The following is a 19,666-nucleotide window of genomic DNA, read 5'->3' as shown; positions in this document are numbered from 1 at the left end:
ATTCAACTCTTACGTGACTTCTTTCTAAAGCAAATAGGACAAATCTTTTATTAAATCCTTGCATCAATTTTTACAGAAGAAAAATGGTCGAAATAAACATAGTTTTAAAAACTCATGCAAAACAATTTCCGCAATTTTATATTTCTATAGGAGGCCAAACAATCAAAACAAATGTTAAAGGCAATCTGTCACGACGTTGATTGATTATAAGAACAAAGAGATTTTTTATTGTTTCCAAGCCCCCTTTAATTTATCGCATTGTAAAAAATATGGCGGAGCGCTGGAATTGTGTTTAGGCTATTGTTCCAGCTATTGTTCTCGTTAACCAATCAACAACGAGACAGATTGCCTTTAAGTCATGAAAATGTTTCAACGTAAAATATGTGAAATTTTCCAAATTGAAAACATACATGTTGAAGCTGTTTATCACGTTGCTATTGGTACTATAAAGTTTGGTGTTGGTTTGGACCTAACAGCATAAATTGTCAAGCGAATTAGAGCATATATATCTGTAGACTCAATGAAAAATCTATGGACTCTTTAATTGGAATAAAGAATTCGATATATTTTTCAATGTACCCTTTTAGTGTACTATTCAAAAACTCGGAATAAATGGTTTAGAGAATCGAACAATTTCTAAAGATATGATGCGAAATACTTCTACTTGTCATTGTGTTTATATTATTTTCTGACTTCTCTCGTCAAATTTGTATCTGAAACCATTCACCATGCTAATTGTACATCAAAAGCGCTTGATTGATATTTTAAATGTCAAGCCTTATCTCATTTTCAAAAGCAGTCCACTCCTAAGATGACAGGAGCGTTGAGAGATCTGCAAAAGCAACTGTAGATAGATCATACATCAATCATACATCATATATTATATATCATATATCAATCATATAGCAATCATATAGCAATCATATAACAATCATATATCATACATCACATATAATATATCATATATTATATATCATAAATCATATATCATATATCATAAATCATAAATCATAAATCATATATCATATCATATCATATCATATCACTATCACTATCACTATCACTATCACTATCACTATCACTATCACTATCACTATCACTATCACTATCACTATCACTATCACTATCACTATCACTATCACTATCACTATCACTATCACTATCACTATCACTATCACTATCACTATCACAAATGTCTCTGCCACTGGGCAGCACCTTCACAGCCAAAAGGATGACTGGCCTAAGGATGGCGACTTTGCCCTAAACCTCCCTTTTTTGGTTGACGGTTCAGTGTCAAGAAACAATTAAGCTGACCAGCCTCGGATTAGGCCAATTATTTCCCATGACCCATCAAACAAAATTTATTACTCATATTAGTAATTACTATGAAACTCATATTTCAAAAAATTAGTTTAATTCGTTCACTTTTGTGAGCCTGACGCAGATTATAATCCACTATTCCAAAACAGCATTAATGATTAAAGATGAGTAGCTTCCTATAAATCGAATTGGCTTTTTCAACTGAAACTTCTTTACTGAATGCCGTAAGCAATCTGAAGCGATCATGGACAGAAAAGCTTTGTGGTCCTTTTAGAGCCAATTCATATGAAAAAAGTTTCCCCGGCATTTTTCTGGTAAAACGGGAATCAAGTTAAGGTGGGATTTCACCTCATATAGCTGCTACGTAGAATAGCACAATGGCTACATGGTAATACACTTTTCTAACCAGCCGAGACCTCGCTTAAGCATAACCTGGATATCAGATCCCAAAAAACGGGAGGAGAATGAAGATGAGAGTACCCCAGGGTAGCTTAAGCATGGCTGGGATACCACCTAGGCGAGGGAATATTGTCCCAGATGAACAGACTTAGCGGGGAAATATGGAGTGACCATTGTCGAATGTAATCATGTCTGCCATTGTATCAATGTCATTAACACCTTACATTGTCTCCGTATCCATAGTAACGTAATCAACAACACTTTCTTAGCGTCCTCTCGTTTTATGTGTATACGCCCTGTTATGTAGTTAGTTCAGTTAGAATCAAAACGCGCAATAGCCATATCGTCTCTTCTCTGGCTCCGTGTTCTCTGCACGTAAAATAAGACATAACACTGGTTGGAAATGACACGTAATCGATGGATGGATTTGTTAGTGAGTGAACAGCATCAAAGAATCACACAACGATGCGCAATTCTCGTTTCACTAAAAATATATTTCCTTTGCAGATGCGCAATCTATACTTCTCATTCAAAATGGATTTAATGTTATTCCGGCAAGGCGGGAGAACTTTACATACGAAAGGTCGATGATTATATTTCCGGCTAGCCAAGATTCCCGCTTCACCGAAAAAATATTCTCTATATGGAAAGTATCTTAGTAACATTAGACTACAGATCCTTTTATTAATCTAAGCACAAAATGGGAATGATATTTTCTAGGAAACCTATAGAATTTATACAGGAGTAGACAAAGTCCCTCTCTTTATTTAGTTAAATTTGTCTCTCACTAAATAGATTGAGAGAATTGTAGCAAGTCCAACCAATTCTAAGCATTTTGAGGCTTTAAAAACATACTACGGTTCTCCCTCAATATTATCCAGTTTTCACAGCATATAGATTTACACACCTACAACATTTCTCGTAAACATTTCTCTACTTGGATCCTTTTCAAGATACAGCATACAAGGTACAAAAAGCCACTGAAGTAACGATCACCAGGGATTAATTTAAGGGTTAAGGGACGAGCACGGCTAAGCTAAATGTGACGACAAGTCCGTAATTTCGTTTATAACCCTACATAATAGACAGGGAATTTCGCATAACCATCTATCAAACTGCCTAACCGAAACTTTTCAAGCTTAAGTCATGAAAGTAAAGGCCACCAATCATTTCAAGCCTTGGAAACATTCCGGCAAATGACCGGGAGTGATGTTTAAGAAAGCGTGAAAAATGTACGGTCAGCAAAATTTTAACTTTCGAATTTTTCAAATCTGATGATTTTGTCAGAAAGACCTTGCAAAACTGAGTAAAAAATACTAAACCATCATTGTTTCCTGGCGTAATTTGACGTGCTGAATAGAATAAGATGCAACTCCAACTTAAAAGCATCCAAAAAGCTATTTTTAGACTTTGTATTTGTGCCCAGGCTGCTGTTGTGTATCGCAGTATAACTATGCACGTTCTACAACTGTTACCTTGTTTTTGAAGGACAGTTTGTAACTCTTTTTTTGTAAGAGCCAGTAAATTTATGTTCAGGATGACTGTTCTTATTTTTTCTGAAAATCTGAGGCTGGATTGTTCTTAATTTGTTCTTAAATTAATAGGGTGTAAGCAGTGCGATTGCTAGCTTTTTCGCTCTATGGAGGTGTTCAGGCCTCATTTGCCAAAAAAGGAAGTGAGACAACCTTCATTTGCCGACAAGTTTGAGTATTGGGCGAAAAGTACCCACACATGGCAAAAAATTATCGTTTTTTAAATAAAACGTTGTTCTAAATTGCATTTTGCAGAAGCTCAGCCTCAGCTTGTTCTTAATTTGTTCTTAAGTTTTGACTAATTTTGAGGCTCGTGTTCTTATAAATTTTTCATTTTAAAAAAGAAAAGAGTGTATTTGAGCTTTGTCTTCCTATGTTTCCGTTGTTTTTTGGCCGTTTCTGCAACATGATGGAATATATCAGCGATCATAAACACGAAACATTTAGTGTTCGAGCTGCATGAAAAGTCGAGGCACGCCATTAAAAACCAACAAGCACGTTCTTTGGCCGACGAGGCACGTCCGTGCCTGTAGGCACGTTAAATTAATGCCTGGACGATCACAATCCACTTAGTTAAAGGCTCTTGTGCAACCGGCAAAACACAGTCACAGTCAATGTCCCAAGACAACTGCCGCTAAGCATGCCGGTCACGCAAGAAAGAGCCTTTAATATTTGTAAGGAATATTTCTATGAATGACGGGCAAGTTGACGAGCATGTTAAAGGGTATGTGTCGTGGAAATGATTGGCTAATGCGATACAATTATCTCTTTTGTTTAGTACAAAGCATGTAATCGGGGGTGAATTTTTACGTCACGAAACAATGGAATTCCACCCCAAACGCTTTTGTTTCACTAGCCAACTGCTAATGCGTCATATGTCCTTTAATGTATAGAAAATGCCAGGCACTAAAATAAATTCGGAGTAATCGCATTTGCTTTTGTATTGAAACGATTGACTTTTGACCCTAACGCTTTTAATGGCGCATGGGCATACATATCAATTGATTGTAAACCTGGTAATGCAATACAACTATGTTTTTTGTTTAGTACAAAACATGAAATCGGGGATGAGTTTTCATGGCAATAGAAATTCAAGAAGCATAAATGAACACTCTCGAAACAATGGAATTTTCCTCCAAACGCTTTTGTTGTAGAAACGGTAAACAGTTCGGAAAGTTTCCGCCCATCAATTTCCACTAGGCTTCCTTTCCATTTCCATTTCGTGCAATGAAACACACCCGAAAAAGGGGAAAGAAGACATGTTTATGTTAAACAACTTTATAATGCTTTTCGTTTGAAAAGTTGAAAGAGAGAGAAATGTGAAAAAAGCATATGAGTGAAACAAGTTTCAAGAAAAAAGCAAAAAAGAAAGTTCCTCCTAGGGAACTATGTAATTTCAAGTGTTGCAATGAAAAATAAAAGAGGGGCCTTCTCTAGAAGAACAGCAAAAAGTAGAAAAGGGTTCCTAATTTGAATTTACAAGGGGAGGGGGGGGGTAACCTCAGTAAACCCTCTACAACTCTTCCTGCTTCCACCGATGATGGGTAATTCTAATTCAAGTATTTCAGAATGACTGTAACTGAGTTTGAAGCACAGCTTTTTGCTGAAGTTATGACGCAATGCCTCGAGCATGATTGGTTGAGTTGTCAAACGGTACGAATTCCGTGGAAAAAGGTTGCCTTGATTTCAACTTTCAAAAATGGAAAGCGGTACGGTAAGCGTGCCATTCTTGAATGTCAAAATATCTTCTGCGCATGCTTGTACCGTATACCGTTTCCCGCCCATACTGTGAAGTAGAAATCCACCTTAATATGCCCTCTAAAGCCCCATCTCCAGTGAGAAAGGAATCAGCGAAATGCGAAAAAGTTCGCGCGAAATACGTCTTAGGCATGCGCAGTGATCTTTTCCTGGGATTTCTCGCGAAGAATTTCTCTGCGAAAAAAATTTAGAAAGAGTCTGCGAAAAAGTCGCTTTTCGCTTGCGAAATCCTTCAACAACCAATCATATTCCTTATTTCTTTGTCACGCTTCCAAATTCCAATGTCGTAAGGTCAACAAAAGCATTCAAAGGCATTTGTCGCGTGAAGTATTTCGCAGCAAAATTTCGCGAGACTTTTTCTTACTGGAGATTGGGGCTTAACCTTTCCGACTCGGGGGGCGGAGAGTCGTCAATACGTCACAGTCGTATGGTAAGAAAAAGAGACGTGCTTCGATTGTTGCGGAGTGATCAAAGAAGCACGCAAAGGTAATGGAACTGGAATGAATGAATTGATTGGTCTAGCATGAAAATTATAATTGTTACTACACCTCTACATTGCTGAAAATAAAACGTAAACAAATAAATTTCACATCAGTACACTTTTCAACTTTCCCCCAGTTTATAGGAAAATCAGCTGCAACCCCATTTTCAGATTGGGAAAAGAACCCCAATAGGTTGGGAATGGAGAGGTAAAACCTCTTTGACATTGGTTCGCAAAGTTTCTCCTTCTATCTTCATGATGCGATGTCACTGGAATTGCTATTTACTTTCATTTAATGAATGAGTTTGGAATTCGCTCTTTCTTTATGAGAGTAATTTAATTATTTCCAGCTTCTGAAGTCTTAAAAAAATTTCGTTTTAAGCCTGAACATATTCTCTTTGTATTCCTATTTTTTCAAATCTTATATGGCTTCAGGGGAACATCGCCCACTCTTGATTAAAAACCAAGATATGTCAGTTCTGCGATTCCCTGTTTTGAACATCGCAACACAGGCAAGTGGTGAAAAATGGGACACAGATATGCGAGTTGAGGCTGAGCTATATTCTTACAATATTCTTGCAATATTCTTGCAATATTCTTACAATATTCTTACAAAATTCTTGCAATATTCTTACAATATTTTTGCAATATTCATAAAAATTAAATGGCATACTTGCAAATTGACGTTATCAAAAGTCTGTTTTTAGAATTTTAGAGTTCTGAGCCCCATATCCTGAAAAAACACCACAAAATACCTTTAATCAGTTGTATCTGTTGCAAATTAACTGAGATTTTGCTATACAAGCGTGGGTTATTTCCCCAATCAAACCACTGTAAATTTGCCCTTATTCTTAACTTTATGAGCCAGGCAAAAACGGTTATCCATTACCAAAATCTATGTCTACATTACTGGCCATATTTTGGTCCTTTTCGAGCAGTTTCAACTGATTTTGCACATTTAGAGGTATTTTGCCCTGTTCTATCAGGTTATTGGGCCAGAATTCGAAGACTCTAAAAATAATATTTTGATGACTTCACTTCATTCTTATAACAAAAAAGAGTGTGTTCCAGTGGCTTGCATTGACAAAAACGTCTCCGGCAAACAATAGACAAAAGAAAGCGTTTCCTTTCCTCCTCCGCATCTCACATGCAACCATTTCTAAGCAGCACTGATACAGCATAGCCAATCATTATGCAATTTCCTGATTTCCATTGAACTGAATATCAAGCTGCATAATTACCTTAACATCGTCATACGATAGACTGTAACCGTAAATGTTATACCCCCGTTTTTGCTGGCATAAAATGGTTTATACGTCAAGGAAGCCACAACTCCCTAACAAAGTCTGCTATAAAAGAAAGATTAACAACCCTGCCTTGAAAATTCCACTTAACACCGCAGCGGAGGAACGCACACCAACGAGGATTTTTAGAGAAGAGTAAAGATTAAGTGTGTAAATGCTAATATTTTCATTTGGAAAGACAAATACAAGTGAAAGAGAACAGTATTAAAAAACTCTATTCAAGGAAATTGGATTTATTGACGTAAGAAGGATTGCATCGTTTGGAAGATATCAAAATGGTTTATAAATCCAAACGAGTGTCAACTGACGTATGTCGGATTCTAATTCTCACAAGCATTGTGGTGCCTTTACTAGGTGACAAAATCTTGCTTGTGCCCTTTCCTTGGCCAAGCCACTATAAACTATTGGAGACAATTGGAGAAGAATTAAAAAAGAGAAATCACGATGTCGTTATGGTCATACCTTCAACGGAAACTTATCGCAATAACTCTCACCTGAAAACTGTTGACTACAAGGTGCCAAAAATTGGAAACAACACCTTTGTCAGAATTGCAGAGAAAAGACTGGAGACAGCGGCTGGATTTGGCGTAAACTGGCTGGTGGAGTATGTTACGCTTTTAGAAAAAATTGGCCGTGCTTTGATGGAGGAGAATGCCGTTATGAAGATAGCTCAAGAAGCGGATATAATCATTTCCGATACTGCTTTCCTGGTTGCCCCAATTTTCGCCGATTACCACAAACTGCCTTTGGTTTTTGTTTCCCCATTCGGGCACCTGCCTGGCTGTATGGCAGACACGTTTGGTAATATAGAGAACCCAGCATTGGTACCAACATTTGTAGCAACTGCCTTGTTCGAAGGAATTGGACTGCCACAACGAATGAACTTTCTACAACGCAGTTTCAATTTCATGTCGAACATAATCAGCAAAATCTTGAGAGATCTTATAACCTTACCAATACTGCGCCCGTTGACCAAGCGATACTCGTCAAAGACGCTTCTACAGCTATGGAGTGAGGTACCACTCGTGCTCATTCCGATGGATTATTCCCTGGAGTATCCTCGCCCCGATCTACCGCACGTTAAAATGATCGGGCCATTGTCTCCAAAAGAAAATTCAAGTCCATTGCCGGATCCATTCAGAAATATAGTAAAGGAAGCTCAGAACGGAATAATCATTGTTTCTTTTGGGATAACGAACAATCTCCATTCTAGGGACACTTTGCGTATATTGGAAAGCTTGATGGCTCTTAAATACAGCATTGTATGGAAGTATAACACGACAAAGGTTGAAAATATGATACATGAGTACGGTTCAAAGAAACATCGTATTCAGAAGAACAAAGCGTTTTGTGAAAACGGACTACAAGAATGCAGATCATGTAATAACGACTCGCAGCGAAGCAACAGAAACATGAACTGTTCGATAACCTGTACTTTGACGCCGTGTAAATCCCCGTCCTTTCTCAAAGTTGGTGATAATGTTTACATCTACGACTGGATACCTCAGCAGCATTTACTGCAACATAAAAAGACAAAGTTGTTCGTTACTCACTGTGGTTTGAACAGCTTGTACGAAGCACTTTACCACAATACACAAGTGTTATGTGTGCCCCTTTTTGGAGAGCAGTTTGACAGTGCTGGTAGAGTTGTTAGTAGAAATATTGGAAAAGCGATGAGGTTAAAGGATCTCAACACAGAAACTTTGCAAGACGCCGTGTACGATTTAACACACAATCGTGTTTACATTGAGAATGTTAAGAAAATTGCTCTTAGACTCCGGCGTTCGAAGGTAAGCCCAGCTGAAAAAGCCGCCTATTGGATCGAGTATGTTCTGGCTGAAAATGGGGATATGGGTTTCTTAAAGCCACCAGACATTCCGTATTACCAATTTCTGCTATTGGACATTATCTTGTTTTGGGGCATGGTCATTGTACTTTCTGCTTGGCTCCTTTTCAAGATACAGCATGCAAGGTACAAAAAGCCATTGATGTAACAAGCCACTTGTTCATATGAACTTGAACTTTATCTATCTTAGGAAAGTCTGCATTCATAGAAATATTGTTTATAATTGGTAATGTATATAACATTTGCCTGGTACTAAAATAATTTCGGACAAATCGAAGCTAGTTTGGTATTGAAAATAGTGACCCCTGACCCGCGTTTAATGGACGTATGGCCAAATAAAACGCCGGCATTCACTTTACAACAATCAGGCAACTGAGTCTTATTCTTCTTAAACAATATGTTTTTTTCTTGAAATATAATCCCCCTCTCTGTAGCGCTTTCTTTAAGCTAAACATAAAACGAAATTATGCCCAAACCTACTGTTCTGTACCCCTCTTTTGTTCTGTTTTGCAAATAAACAAAAAACATATTGCATGGAGGATTTCAAATATCGATTTTATCAAATACTGATTTCCGACCACAATAGGTAATGTATAAAAAAGTGACGAATACATGAACCATCGTTATTAGAATATTTTAAGAAACACCCATTCAATTTGTTTAAAATGTTGGTTTAGATGATCAAGAATCTGGCATTCTTAGAAATTTTATTTCGGTTATTTGTAAAATTACTTAAAACTACATACACAACAAGTCAAAAGACAGGTGGTTGTCCTTTTTTGTCATAGTCTACTGATCTTCACTGGGACATTATATTTTGGGATGGATACTCAAAAGGAACCAATCAGACCACTTTGAAAGAACCCTCACACTTGCGTACATCAGATTTCTGAAAATATGTACCCCGATTTATATTGAACCTTACAAAGATTTTATAAGGAAGGGAAATATTCCATTATGTTCCCTTCTTTAAAACGAACAAAGTTTGAAACGCTCAACTATTCAAAAATCGATTCCATCAATGTAACTATGGCATTAGCGATTCAATGAATCAACAAGAAAAGACTACATTGAAATGAATTCGATAAATCGAAACAAATTCGGCACATCGAAATAACTTCGATAAATCTGAACGTACAAACGCGGTTAACCGAGGGGCAAAAAGGAATCGCAAACGCAAAGAAGGTCTTCAAAGGCGCAATTGAGGCGGATTTAATATACATTATCCAAAAAAATGAGATATAGAGATTTGAAGAAACGAAGCTACGGTTTCAGATTCAAACTACGATTTCAACATTTTCTTTACACGACCACGCTTCCTGTGTGTAGGTCACAAATGAAAAGTTTTCAATTCACGACAAACTGTGAAGAATGAATAATTTGTTCCTTGCGAACGGCATTGCCTTTAAGACCTAATTTTCCAAAGAAAACACAAAATAACAATATAATATCCTCAAAGATGTCACCCACATTCCCTTGCTGTAAAGGTTAACAATGCTGTGAACTCAATATTATTGCTACGCTGATTTTCATTACAATCGAGTACAATTATTTTGAAATATTTCGAGTACAATTTTCAAAAGCAAGAAAACTAAATTTTAAATGACAATAATGGTTCTAGTTATTTTGACGTACTTGGCGGGCGAAAGGGTTTATTCTCATATGATTTTCACTGCACTAGGGCAACCCTGCTCGACTTGCAGAGAACCCTGCTCTGACAGTGGCTTTGTGGCAGGGGGCTAGGGGGCCATGTCCTCTGAATATGGGCGCAAATGGAAGATAAGGGGGCGAAAAAATTGATTGCTTGTAATATTTGGCTAGAAACATCAAAATTGATGGTACACGGGTAGAACACTTCGCTGTAACTTGCTGTGAACAATCTAATAAAACGTGTGATTCTACAATCGAAGCACGTTGCGCTGCCATGATCCAATCAACATTTGTGTCATATGTTATCGTTTTAACTATGTACTTGAATTCATGTTAAGCAAGCCAACTAATGAAGATTGCCAAAAATGTTGTCTATCAGCTTGCACTCGGATTTGAACGCCAAAAAACCTGAGTGTACGCCGACGCCTAAGTACATAAAATGAACCCTGCCAATCAATACAACAGCTTCTTCTTATCTACATCTATGTGCACTCTGAACCAAAGGTCACTATTTCTTTTTTATCCGACGCATGAATCAATAATCAATGTTATTCTGAGCATCGTCGAATTGTCTATTCTGAGCAGTATAGTAATTTGTTAAGTTTGGGAGATGCATTTTTAGCCATTCTAGAATGCTTAATTTCAAAAATTTTCTTGCTCCCCTCCCAAACTTTATTCTTAGCCCCTCCCCAGATTCAATTTGTGCCACCCCGTCTCTGTCCGATTCAATGGTGCAAATTAAATGCTCGAAACTTTCGAGTTGTTGAAAGAACTACTATTTTATAACTACTAGAGAAACTACTAAATTGCTAAAGAACTACTCATAAATTCTGAGCCATGTTTGTATGTCATACATCACAAATATGAAGACACTAGGCTGATATAATCGCCCATAAGCAGTGGCGTAATGGACAAAGGTTACTTTTCGTTAAAAAACTAAGGACAAATTTGCTCTATGTTATTTAACTTTGAGGCTAGTTTCTTGATAAAATGAAATAAACGGGTTCAAGGGACCGCCAGCCTGTATGAAACATCAGTGTAAATGAATAGAACGTCTTGATTAGTACTTTATGTTTCGCCTAGCGAATTTTCTCGAAAATAAACTGACCCTTAAAAATAACCCAATTCAAAATAGCTGGATATTTGACCGAACCACGATCAAGAAGGTCAAATGTTAGGATTACATCATTTTTTCCATTTATACTCGAATTTTTAATCAAAACTTATTCATGAAGTTTTGAATTCAAGTTGCAAAATTTACTTTTCTTCTAGAAATACGTGCTTTTGTTTAATCCATGAAGATAGATAGGGCACAGAAATCGACTTTGTCACCCCCAGGGTAAACATGGCCACCCCCAAGGTAAACATGGCCACCCCCAGGGTAATCATGGCCACCCCCAGGGTAAACATGGCCACCCCCAAGGTAAACATGGCCACCCCCAGGATAAACATGGCCAACCCCAGGGTAAACATGGCCACCCCAGGGTAAACATGGCCACCCCCATGGTAAACATGGCCACCCCCAGGATAAACATGGCCAACCCCAGGGTAAACATGGCCAACCCCAGGGTAAACATAGCTACCCCGCCACTGCTATCTGATGTGCACCCACGCGAAGCTGAACAGATTCGGCGATCGACCGTCGATAATGACGACCTGACCAAAAATGCTTCGATTTTTGCACTTCAATTTTGATAGATAAGATACGATCTGCTACAGGAAACCCGCCTTGGTTGATATACTAATATCCAATGTTTATAAAAAATTGGTATCCTGGGCAATTTTATTTTGTCCTCCAATGCATGCACAAAATTGGTCTAATCGTAGTCTTTTTAAATTCCAATTAACCAACTGCTTTCATTTCAAGTTTGGAAAATATTTCAATTCCAGAAAATTTAGTGACTATTCTGACAAATTTGGATAGGTACTGAAGTGATATTCATATTTTACAGACAATTTAGCAACAAATGTAATTGTTATCTCCGATTAACGATTTATGGGTAAATATTGAGATAAATTAAAGGGCATGTGTCGTGAACATGATTGGCTAATGCAATACAATTATCTCTTTGGGTTAGTACAAAGCATGGAATCGAGGGTGAATTTTTACGGCACTAAAAATTAATAAGAATTGAAGTCACGAAACACTTTAATTCCACTCTAAACGATTTTGTTTTATTAGCCAACTACTAATACGGCATATGCCCTTTAAACCATTTAGGGACAAATTCTGGAATAGATTTTCAGGGATAATATATCCATTGTCCTGAAAATTTGGGGACTTGTTTGGGGACATGTTATTAATTTATAAATTAATTAATTTAATAAAATTAATTTAGTAAACTAGATCCCCGCTAAGCATAAAGCCAGGTAATGGAAGGTATTGTATGATGCCAATTTGATATACCTTTATACCTGATATGCCTTTGTTTGGTTTAATGCATTCCAAGGGTGACTACTCCCACTGCGCATTCCAGGCTAATCTCTGCTAATCCTCAAATGTTTTCAAAGCAAAATTTCTATGAACCCAAGAAAACACAAGGCAGCTATCCTATACCTATCTACTCCTCCCCCAAAATAACCTTTGTCAAAACTCGTAAAATAATCGAAGTACCCCTTGGTCGAAAATTAGAAATTCTCATGACTTGAAGAAGGATCTTCAAAAACTCACTTCCATTGACCAGGCCTATAAATTTAAGTGAATACAAAAGCTCTGTTCAAACAGTCAAACGATGTTTCAATTTTATTTCTCCCAGCAAATACTATTCGTTTAAAGAACCGTAAACAAAGACACCCTAGAAGCCGCGGCAGGCAAGGATCCAAAAAACAGTACCAGGGCAACTAGGCCTTTACAAAGCGAAATAACAGCACGTCTGCTCGATCTTTCATGCTTGGTCTTTGAGTAAACAGCCAAACTTTGATACAAACAACAGTTAAACATGAAAGGTTGTTTACTGTCTCTCTCCGTTTCGTCACAGCAAGTGTAGCTGCGCGATATGAGCTACGATTTCGCAAAAACATTCGTAAGAAATGCGCATGCCTTTCATATACACTTTTTTCTAACTGGCTTTTAACTTCGAGCAGGAAACAAAAGAAAATACCAAAGGTCGTGGCGTTTTCGCCTTTAGAGGCTCTTGCGCCACCGGCAAGTCCCGACTGAGCTATCACCGTTTTTCGTTTGGACGAAAGTTGTAAAATTGTTAAATTGGAGCTTCTATATTCATTTTGATAAATCATTGCATAAATCAAATCAGACCGTTAATTGAATTGGTATTTACTGGGATTTATTGGTTCTATAGGCCTTATGTTTCATAATATCAGACACGGTATGAGTCGACAAAAAACGGACAGAGGAGAGACTTGGGAGAATGAGGATCTTTATTGAATAATAGTTTTTACAGAGGAAAAAATACAGCAAGCTATAGACTGCTTTGGACGTAAGAAACCAATTTTTCACAAAATAGCGAGAAAGTTAGAGGAGGTACGCGGGGTATATTCGCTCATGTAAACATATCAGGGAGACAGGAAAGTAACAGAAGACCAATACCAAATTGTGCATGAGGGTGCTGAATTAATCCGGGTTCACCCCAGTTTCTTCTTCACATATGCTTTGCGCATATTTCCGTTAGGAAAAATAGGGCCGGGTGACTAGGGATCTTAAGGGTGATATCATAAAACTGTGTTCAGAATTTCTGAATTTTCATTGCGAAACCTAGAAGAAGTACATGAAATATTTTTAAAGATGCGAATAAGTTAAACATGTCAAAAATCGGATGTGGTATGACCAATAAAGGATTTACATTTACTAACGGACTAATTTTTTCGGTTATGTTAAGAACAGAGAGACAGAGGTTTGATGGCAAATCAAATGGTTCTCACGTGTTCATATCTCAGCCATAATGTAACAAATTTAACTGATCTTGCATATTTAGAGATATTTCGTGATAATAAAAGGTATAGAGCCATATATGACCATTGACACTAATTCTAAAAGCAGTACGTGCACTTTTGATCTTCTTTCTAATCTTCTTTGATATTGCTTTGTTATCATTATCCATTGAATTATTGGTATCCGTAAAACGTTCGGTTGTGACGTTGTGATGATTACGAAATCATAGCTGCCAGGCATGTTAATACCCACGCAATATTCAATCTATGAAATTCTTTGAAGCAGTCGGAAATATGAGAGTAATCGGAAAATCAAGCTTGCAACTGAGTTCTTTAGTGTGATATCACACAAAATATCTTTAGAATTTTTAAATTTTGACAACATAACATAACCAAACTCTATAAAATACTTATTCAAAATTACTATATCAAAATGTTCAAAATTATGTTAATAATAATTAATAAATCGGGTGAGATATGCCCAATAAATAATTTGAAATTTGCTAATGGATCATTGTTATTTTCGCTCTGTTCATAAACTTATGAAATCTCCTGCCAAGTGGAAGCACTTGAACCAAGCTCACATCAACCTTCATATGCTTTTCATGAAAATGATTGAATTGAATTAAATATTTCATAGGATACTCATTTGTGTGGTTTTTTAATTTCATAAATCAAATTTTCCTTTGATTTAACTAGAATCAAAAGCAATAAAATATTCCAGGTTTCTGTGATTTTCACTTAGAGTTCGAAAGCTACCGCACTGTACTGAAGCCAAACAAAGATCGGCATTGTTATTCATGTTGGCTCATAAAGGCAGAACAGATTGAATGACACAAGGCTACAGCCTTTTATGGTGACTCGTTCCTCTTGCTGCATCCGAATATCGTTAATTCAAATCATGGATTTCAATGCTGTTTCAGCAGTAATTGATAGGGTAGAAGTCAGTGGCGTACCCAGTGCTGTAGTTGTGGGGGGGGGGGAGGTCTGGAGGAATTTTTTTGGACCACGCCCTTTAAACACAAACGCCCTTTTTGCAAAATTCCCCACATTGTTTGATTCATTTTAGCTACGGTAAATAGCAAAGTATTTTACAATTTTCATTGACACAAGCATACAGTATACTACCCCCCCCCCCCATGAGTTTTACATCGTTTTTGGACAATTCTCGTGAACCATACTTTAGAAAAGTGGGGGGTCCGGACCCCCCAATCCCCCCCCTTGGGTACGCCACTGGTAGAAGTGCAAAGGGGGAAAGGCTAATAGTATGACTTTTTTGCAAATTTCGATCTTTGGTAAACGGTGATGATAGTAAACAACTAGTTTCCATTCAACCCACTATAATCCCATTGAAACTCGAGAGCTGGGATATAAGAGTCTTTTACGGCATTACCTACGATTGAAAAGGGGGAGTGTATGATAGTCAACACATGCCATTCATTTGTACGTTAACAAGAAAAAATAACAGCAACGAAAAAATCTCAATTCATTGTATGAAAAGGTAACTTGTTTTGACTTGAACTGATAGGATTAAGACAGTAAACTTAATTAATTGAAAATTGGTTAGCAAGGATAGGCAAAATAAGTTTATTTGTGGGTTTACAGGATAATGTAAGCTGCTACAATTTAAGCAAATTTCGACGTAATTGAGTGCGAGTGCGATATCAAAGCGGTAGTGGTGGATACAAGGCATGGATGTAATTATTCGATTTCCTCGCGACACAAGCAATTTTGGGCGACTTTGGTTTAACATTAACCAACAAGAAAGATAAGCTGGCATCAGTTCCATAGTCTGTTTGTTTCTGCACTCTCCAGCCTATGGGTCGGCATCATAAAAAGATTCGATATTAAATGACATCGACCGATGAGGTATGTGACACTGACCTACGCAAACAACAAAACACGTACTTGTTGGGGAGACGAGCAAGAGAAAGTTTTTTAAAAAGTGAGGCAACCCTCCGTCATGGAATCAAAGAGCATGCGCACAGAACGAAGTTATTATTACGCATGCTCTCTGAATCCAGGACGGAGGGTTGCCTCACTCATTTGAAGACTTTCGCTCGCTCGTCCCCCCAACAAGTACACGGATAATTCTCAAGAAATCAGTAAGCCCAAAAGTACACCCGTTCAACACCCCCCTTGCAATCTTACCAATAGAAAATATCTAGAAGTGGCTATATATATCGTTGATGATGTTCTGGTATTGACATTTACTCTTGGTCTGAATATCAGTCTGAGGTACTGGGTATCAGACTAAATAAAATTTTAACCTGGTTTGGGTTTCAGTCAAGGGCTACTTTAGCTATCTGCTTCGGGTATAAAACCTTCAAGAAATTCAGCTATGGCGTCCTTTGAGCAAACAATTTTTTTCACGCAGGAACACCAATGATGCAAATTCAGCAAAAAAGCAAAAACAACTTGTCCCCGCCAACCTGTTCCAAACTTGAAAAGTTATCATCTTTTACATTGTTGAAATGTTGCCTCTTCCAAAAGCAGCTCTTCTTTTTGGATATGACCATGGGCATGGTCAGATTAAAAGCAGATAAGTAAATGATTCATTGAGCAGCTACGATGTACTTTGAAACAAGCATCTTCTTCTTCTATATCAGAAGTTGACGCTAGGTGTAGAATTTAAGCGTATGAAGAACACTGAACCGAGACCTCTTTCTATGATTAAATGCTATTATCGCCGAAGCCTAGTTAACCAGCAGGTTCTATGTACACCTCTGCGACAGAGTGTAGAATATAAAATATTACACTAGCGACAGAGTCTAGAAAAAAATACGGTTCAACAGCTGTAGGCCTAACGAAGGGTACCCAACAATACAGTGGTTTTGAGGAAGGCCATTATCTTCATATACTTTTGTCCATGCATAACTTGACGTAAGGTGTATAAAGTGGAAGGAATTTACCGTGTGCTTATACATTTTTCACTGAAAAAGTGAAAAGACCAAACTATAGACGATTCAACTTAAATCCCATTTCTAGGCAAAATTTGGAGGAAGGTTGGGGGGTTTTCTGAACTCTGACTAGCGACCACTTCTTTGTAAAAAACTCCCAATGCAAGCCATTTGCAGCATAAAGGGTTTTATTTCAAAGGTCCCTCACAGAACCTTCCTAGAATATCCTCTACCTTCTTCTCAAGCCGCAGTAGTCCTTACGATGACATTGACAGTTCCAGAAATATGTTCCAAGAATTGCAAACTTAGTGGCTCTTGCGTTGAAGGCTGAAAAGGCAGACCAATCGAAAATGCCTTCACTTTCAAAAGAAAAAAAACTTAGCCCTATAGGTTTTTCTGTCAGTGTAATACCTTTTGAAGAATCATATTTACACTAATGTACACTCTACTTTATAACGGCACACTTCATAAGAACACCAAAGCTCGATTGACCAATAAACAAGAACAACGTAAGATCATGTCTAGCCTCAGATATAAAGTTGAAGCAAAAAATTATCAGAAAATTGTTTTCTTAAATTATCTCTCATACTAACAAAATAGAGTAGATTCCAGCAGCAAATCAACCGTGCTTCTAATAATAAGATGCAAAACTGTTATTTAGTGGACTTAAGAACAATTATTGTATGCAAAATTTGCAAAATCATCGTTGAAATAAAAACAACATCAAGAACACCCGAGTCACAAATTATCCAAAAAATATGTGATAAGGTTGGCTTTTACATTGAATAAATTTTTTTGATGCTTAGGTTAAATGAAACATTTAAATGTTGTACATTCAATATGCTTTATATTGAATGTACACATCACAGCGGATTCAAAGGTGCGGTCAGTTTTCTGGGTGCCCCCTCCCCAACTTTCTCCTAAAACAAGTTTTTTCATTCATTCCAAGAAAGCGCTAAATGAAAATATTTCACTAAAAAGCCCAAAAAACTATTTCCTTTCTAAAATCTCATATCCTGCTCAGTAATTTAAGCTTGATTGAAGGATATAGATCACCAGATCCGCTGACTAGAAAATCAATAAACACGCCAATATTTTCCATATTTGTTTCAAAGACGATTACGAAAACTTAGCGGTCATTGTATTTAGTAATTGTGCACTGTATTTAAGCAAGTTTCTTTTAAATAAGCCATGATGACATTAATTATAAACGAACACAATTTTACCTCTGCTTCAAGGGTATCTAAGCTCATGTGCATGGCTAACTGTGACTTCAGTTAAACTACCGATATTAAAGCATTTTGAATTGAGCTATATCTTAATGATCGATTGATTAAAAGAGCTTATTACATAAAACGATGGACTTATATGTGGATATGTTTTTGTGAAACGTTTGGTATAAGATTCCCCTATGAAAAACTCAGCTAAAAGATTCGGTCTCTACAACAACACGGGAATAACACTGAATGTAGGAAACTTCTGCAGCAGATCATTTAACTTACTTGCTAATTCTAACGGGGAGTGATATTAGGTTCAAGATAAAAGGGAAAATTAATGACCCAAAAAGGTAGCATTATAGATTAGGATATCTTAAGCCCTATTTGAAAAGTTTGGAAAAACGGAAAGTTTGCCTTATAGTTTTTAGAGAAATGATGCCATTAGAAATTTTAATAACGCAAAATTTAGGATTTTTCTCTCTCTTTAATTTTGTTACGTTTTCTCGTAGCTCAGTTTAAAGCGATGATTGCGCTATTTGCTGCATCGTAGGAATATCTAAAGAATCTTTTTGTTTTAGGATATCACATATCACTTTATCCAATGTATTTCTATTGTTTTTAGGTTTGTATACATTCAGCCCTTGGGAGAAAAGCAATGGGTCATTAACAGCAAGTAGAGTTTGGGCAAGATGCTTGAGAAGGTCTTGTCACCTCTATCGTTTTGTCGTTTATTGAGATTCGTAAAGGAAATATATCTGCTCAACATTATTTGAAATAACGCTTGTGGAAGGTTACGCCAGTGCTGTGCATTACATCATTATTTTTAAGCATGCAAAAAGTATGAAGTTGCAGGAAAGATATTTATCCGAATAAGGAAAGAAACAAACAACGAGATGTCGGGCCTAAAAATACTGCAATACAAAGAACATTTTCGAATTTTGACCAAGTAATCTGAACAAATATTTTGAAACGTTCTTCGTCTGATTTTGATCGGAATTAACCCAAACTAGTAAATTTAGGGCCAAAAGAATTTTCCTAATCAATTCACCGGTATTTGGCTTTCAGTAAGGAAATTTGAAATCTTTCAATGGCCACATCTCAACCTATTTATAAAGTGTCTAACTGATTTTTTACAGAGGTATTCTATCGTTTTATAGGTTTTAAATATTCCAAATAAACACAATTAGGATAACATTGCCTCCCTACTCTTTTGTTCACAAGATTCTAAAACAAACGCATAGGACAAGACTATAGGATTCTGGATTCTGGCTTTCAAACTGGAGTATAAGACGATTGGCTACTTTCAAAATGAACGTAGAAGAAAATGCAGAAAAATAACAGCGCTGACTGTTGTTGATAAGACATTTCAGG

General features: G+C 37.0%; 2 protein-coding genes across 3 annotated transcripts in view; one reads left to right on the top strand and one right to left on the bottom strand.

Annotated features, from left to right (window-relative positions):
- The window catches only part of LOC135686781 (zinc finger MYND domain-containing protein 10), a 58,680-nt gene that overhangs the window by 20,271 nt on the left and 18,743 nt on the right, over positions 1-19,666 (bottom strand). The gene's annotated exons all lie outside the window — the stretch shown is intronic.
- LOC135686780 (UDP-glucuronosyltransferase 1A6) lies at positions 6,845-9,402 on the top strand. The gene has a single exon (XM_065203112.2). The coding sequence runs from the start codon at positions 7,070-7,072 to the stop codon at positions 8,786-8,788; it is 1,719 nt and encodes a 572-aa protein (XP_065059184.2). The 5' UTR covers positions 6,845-7,069; the 3' UTR covers positions 8,789-9,402.

The sequence above is a fragment of the Rhopilema esculentum genome, chromosome 6 (assembly GCF_057945365.1).
Source record: "Rhopilema esculentum isolate cy_ngs chromosome 6, ASM5794536v1, whole genome shotgun sequence".
Lineage (NCBI taxonomy): Eukaryota > Metazoa > Cnidaria > Scyphozoa > Rhizostomeae > Rhizostomatidae > Rhopilema > Rhopilema esculentum.
This window is presented reverse-complemented; position numbering and strand designations above follow the sequence as displayed.

What these genes read in the sequence shown, in the direction of transcription:
- LOC135686780 (XM_065203112.2), top strand. Translation starts at nt 7,070, where the DNA reads ATGGTTTATAAATCCAAACGAGTGTCAACTGACGTATGTCGGATTCTA.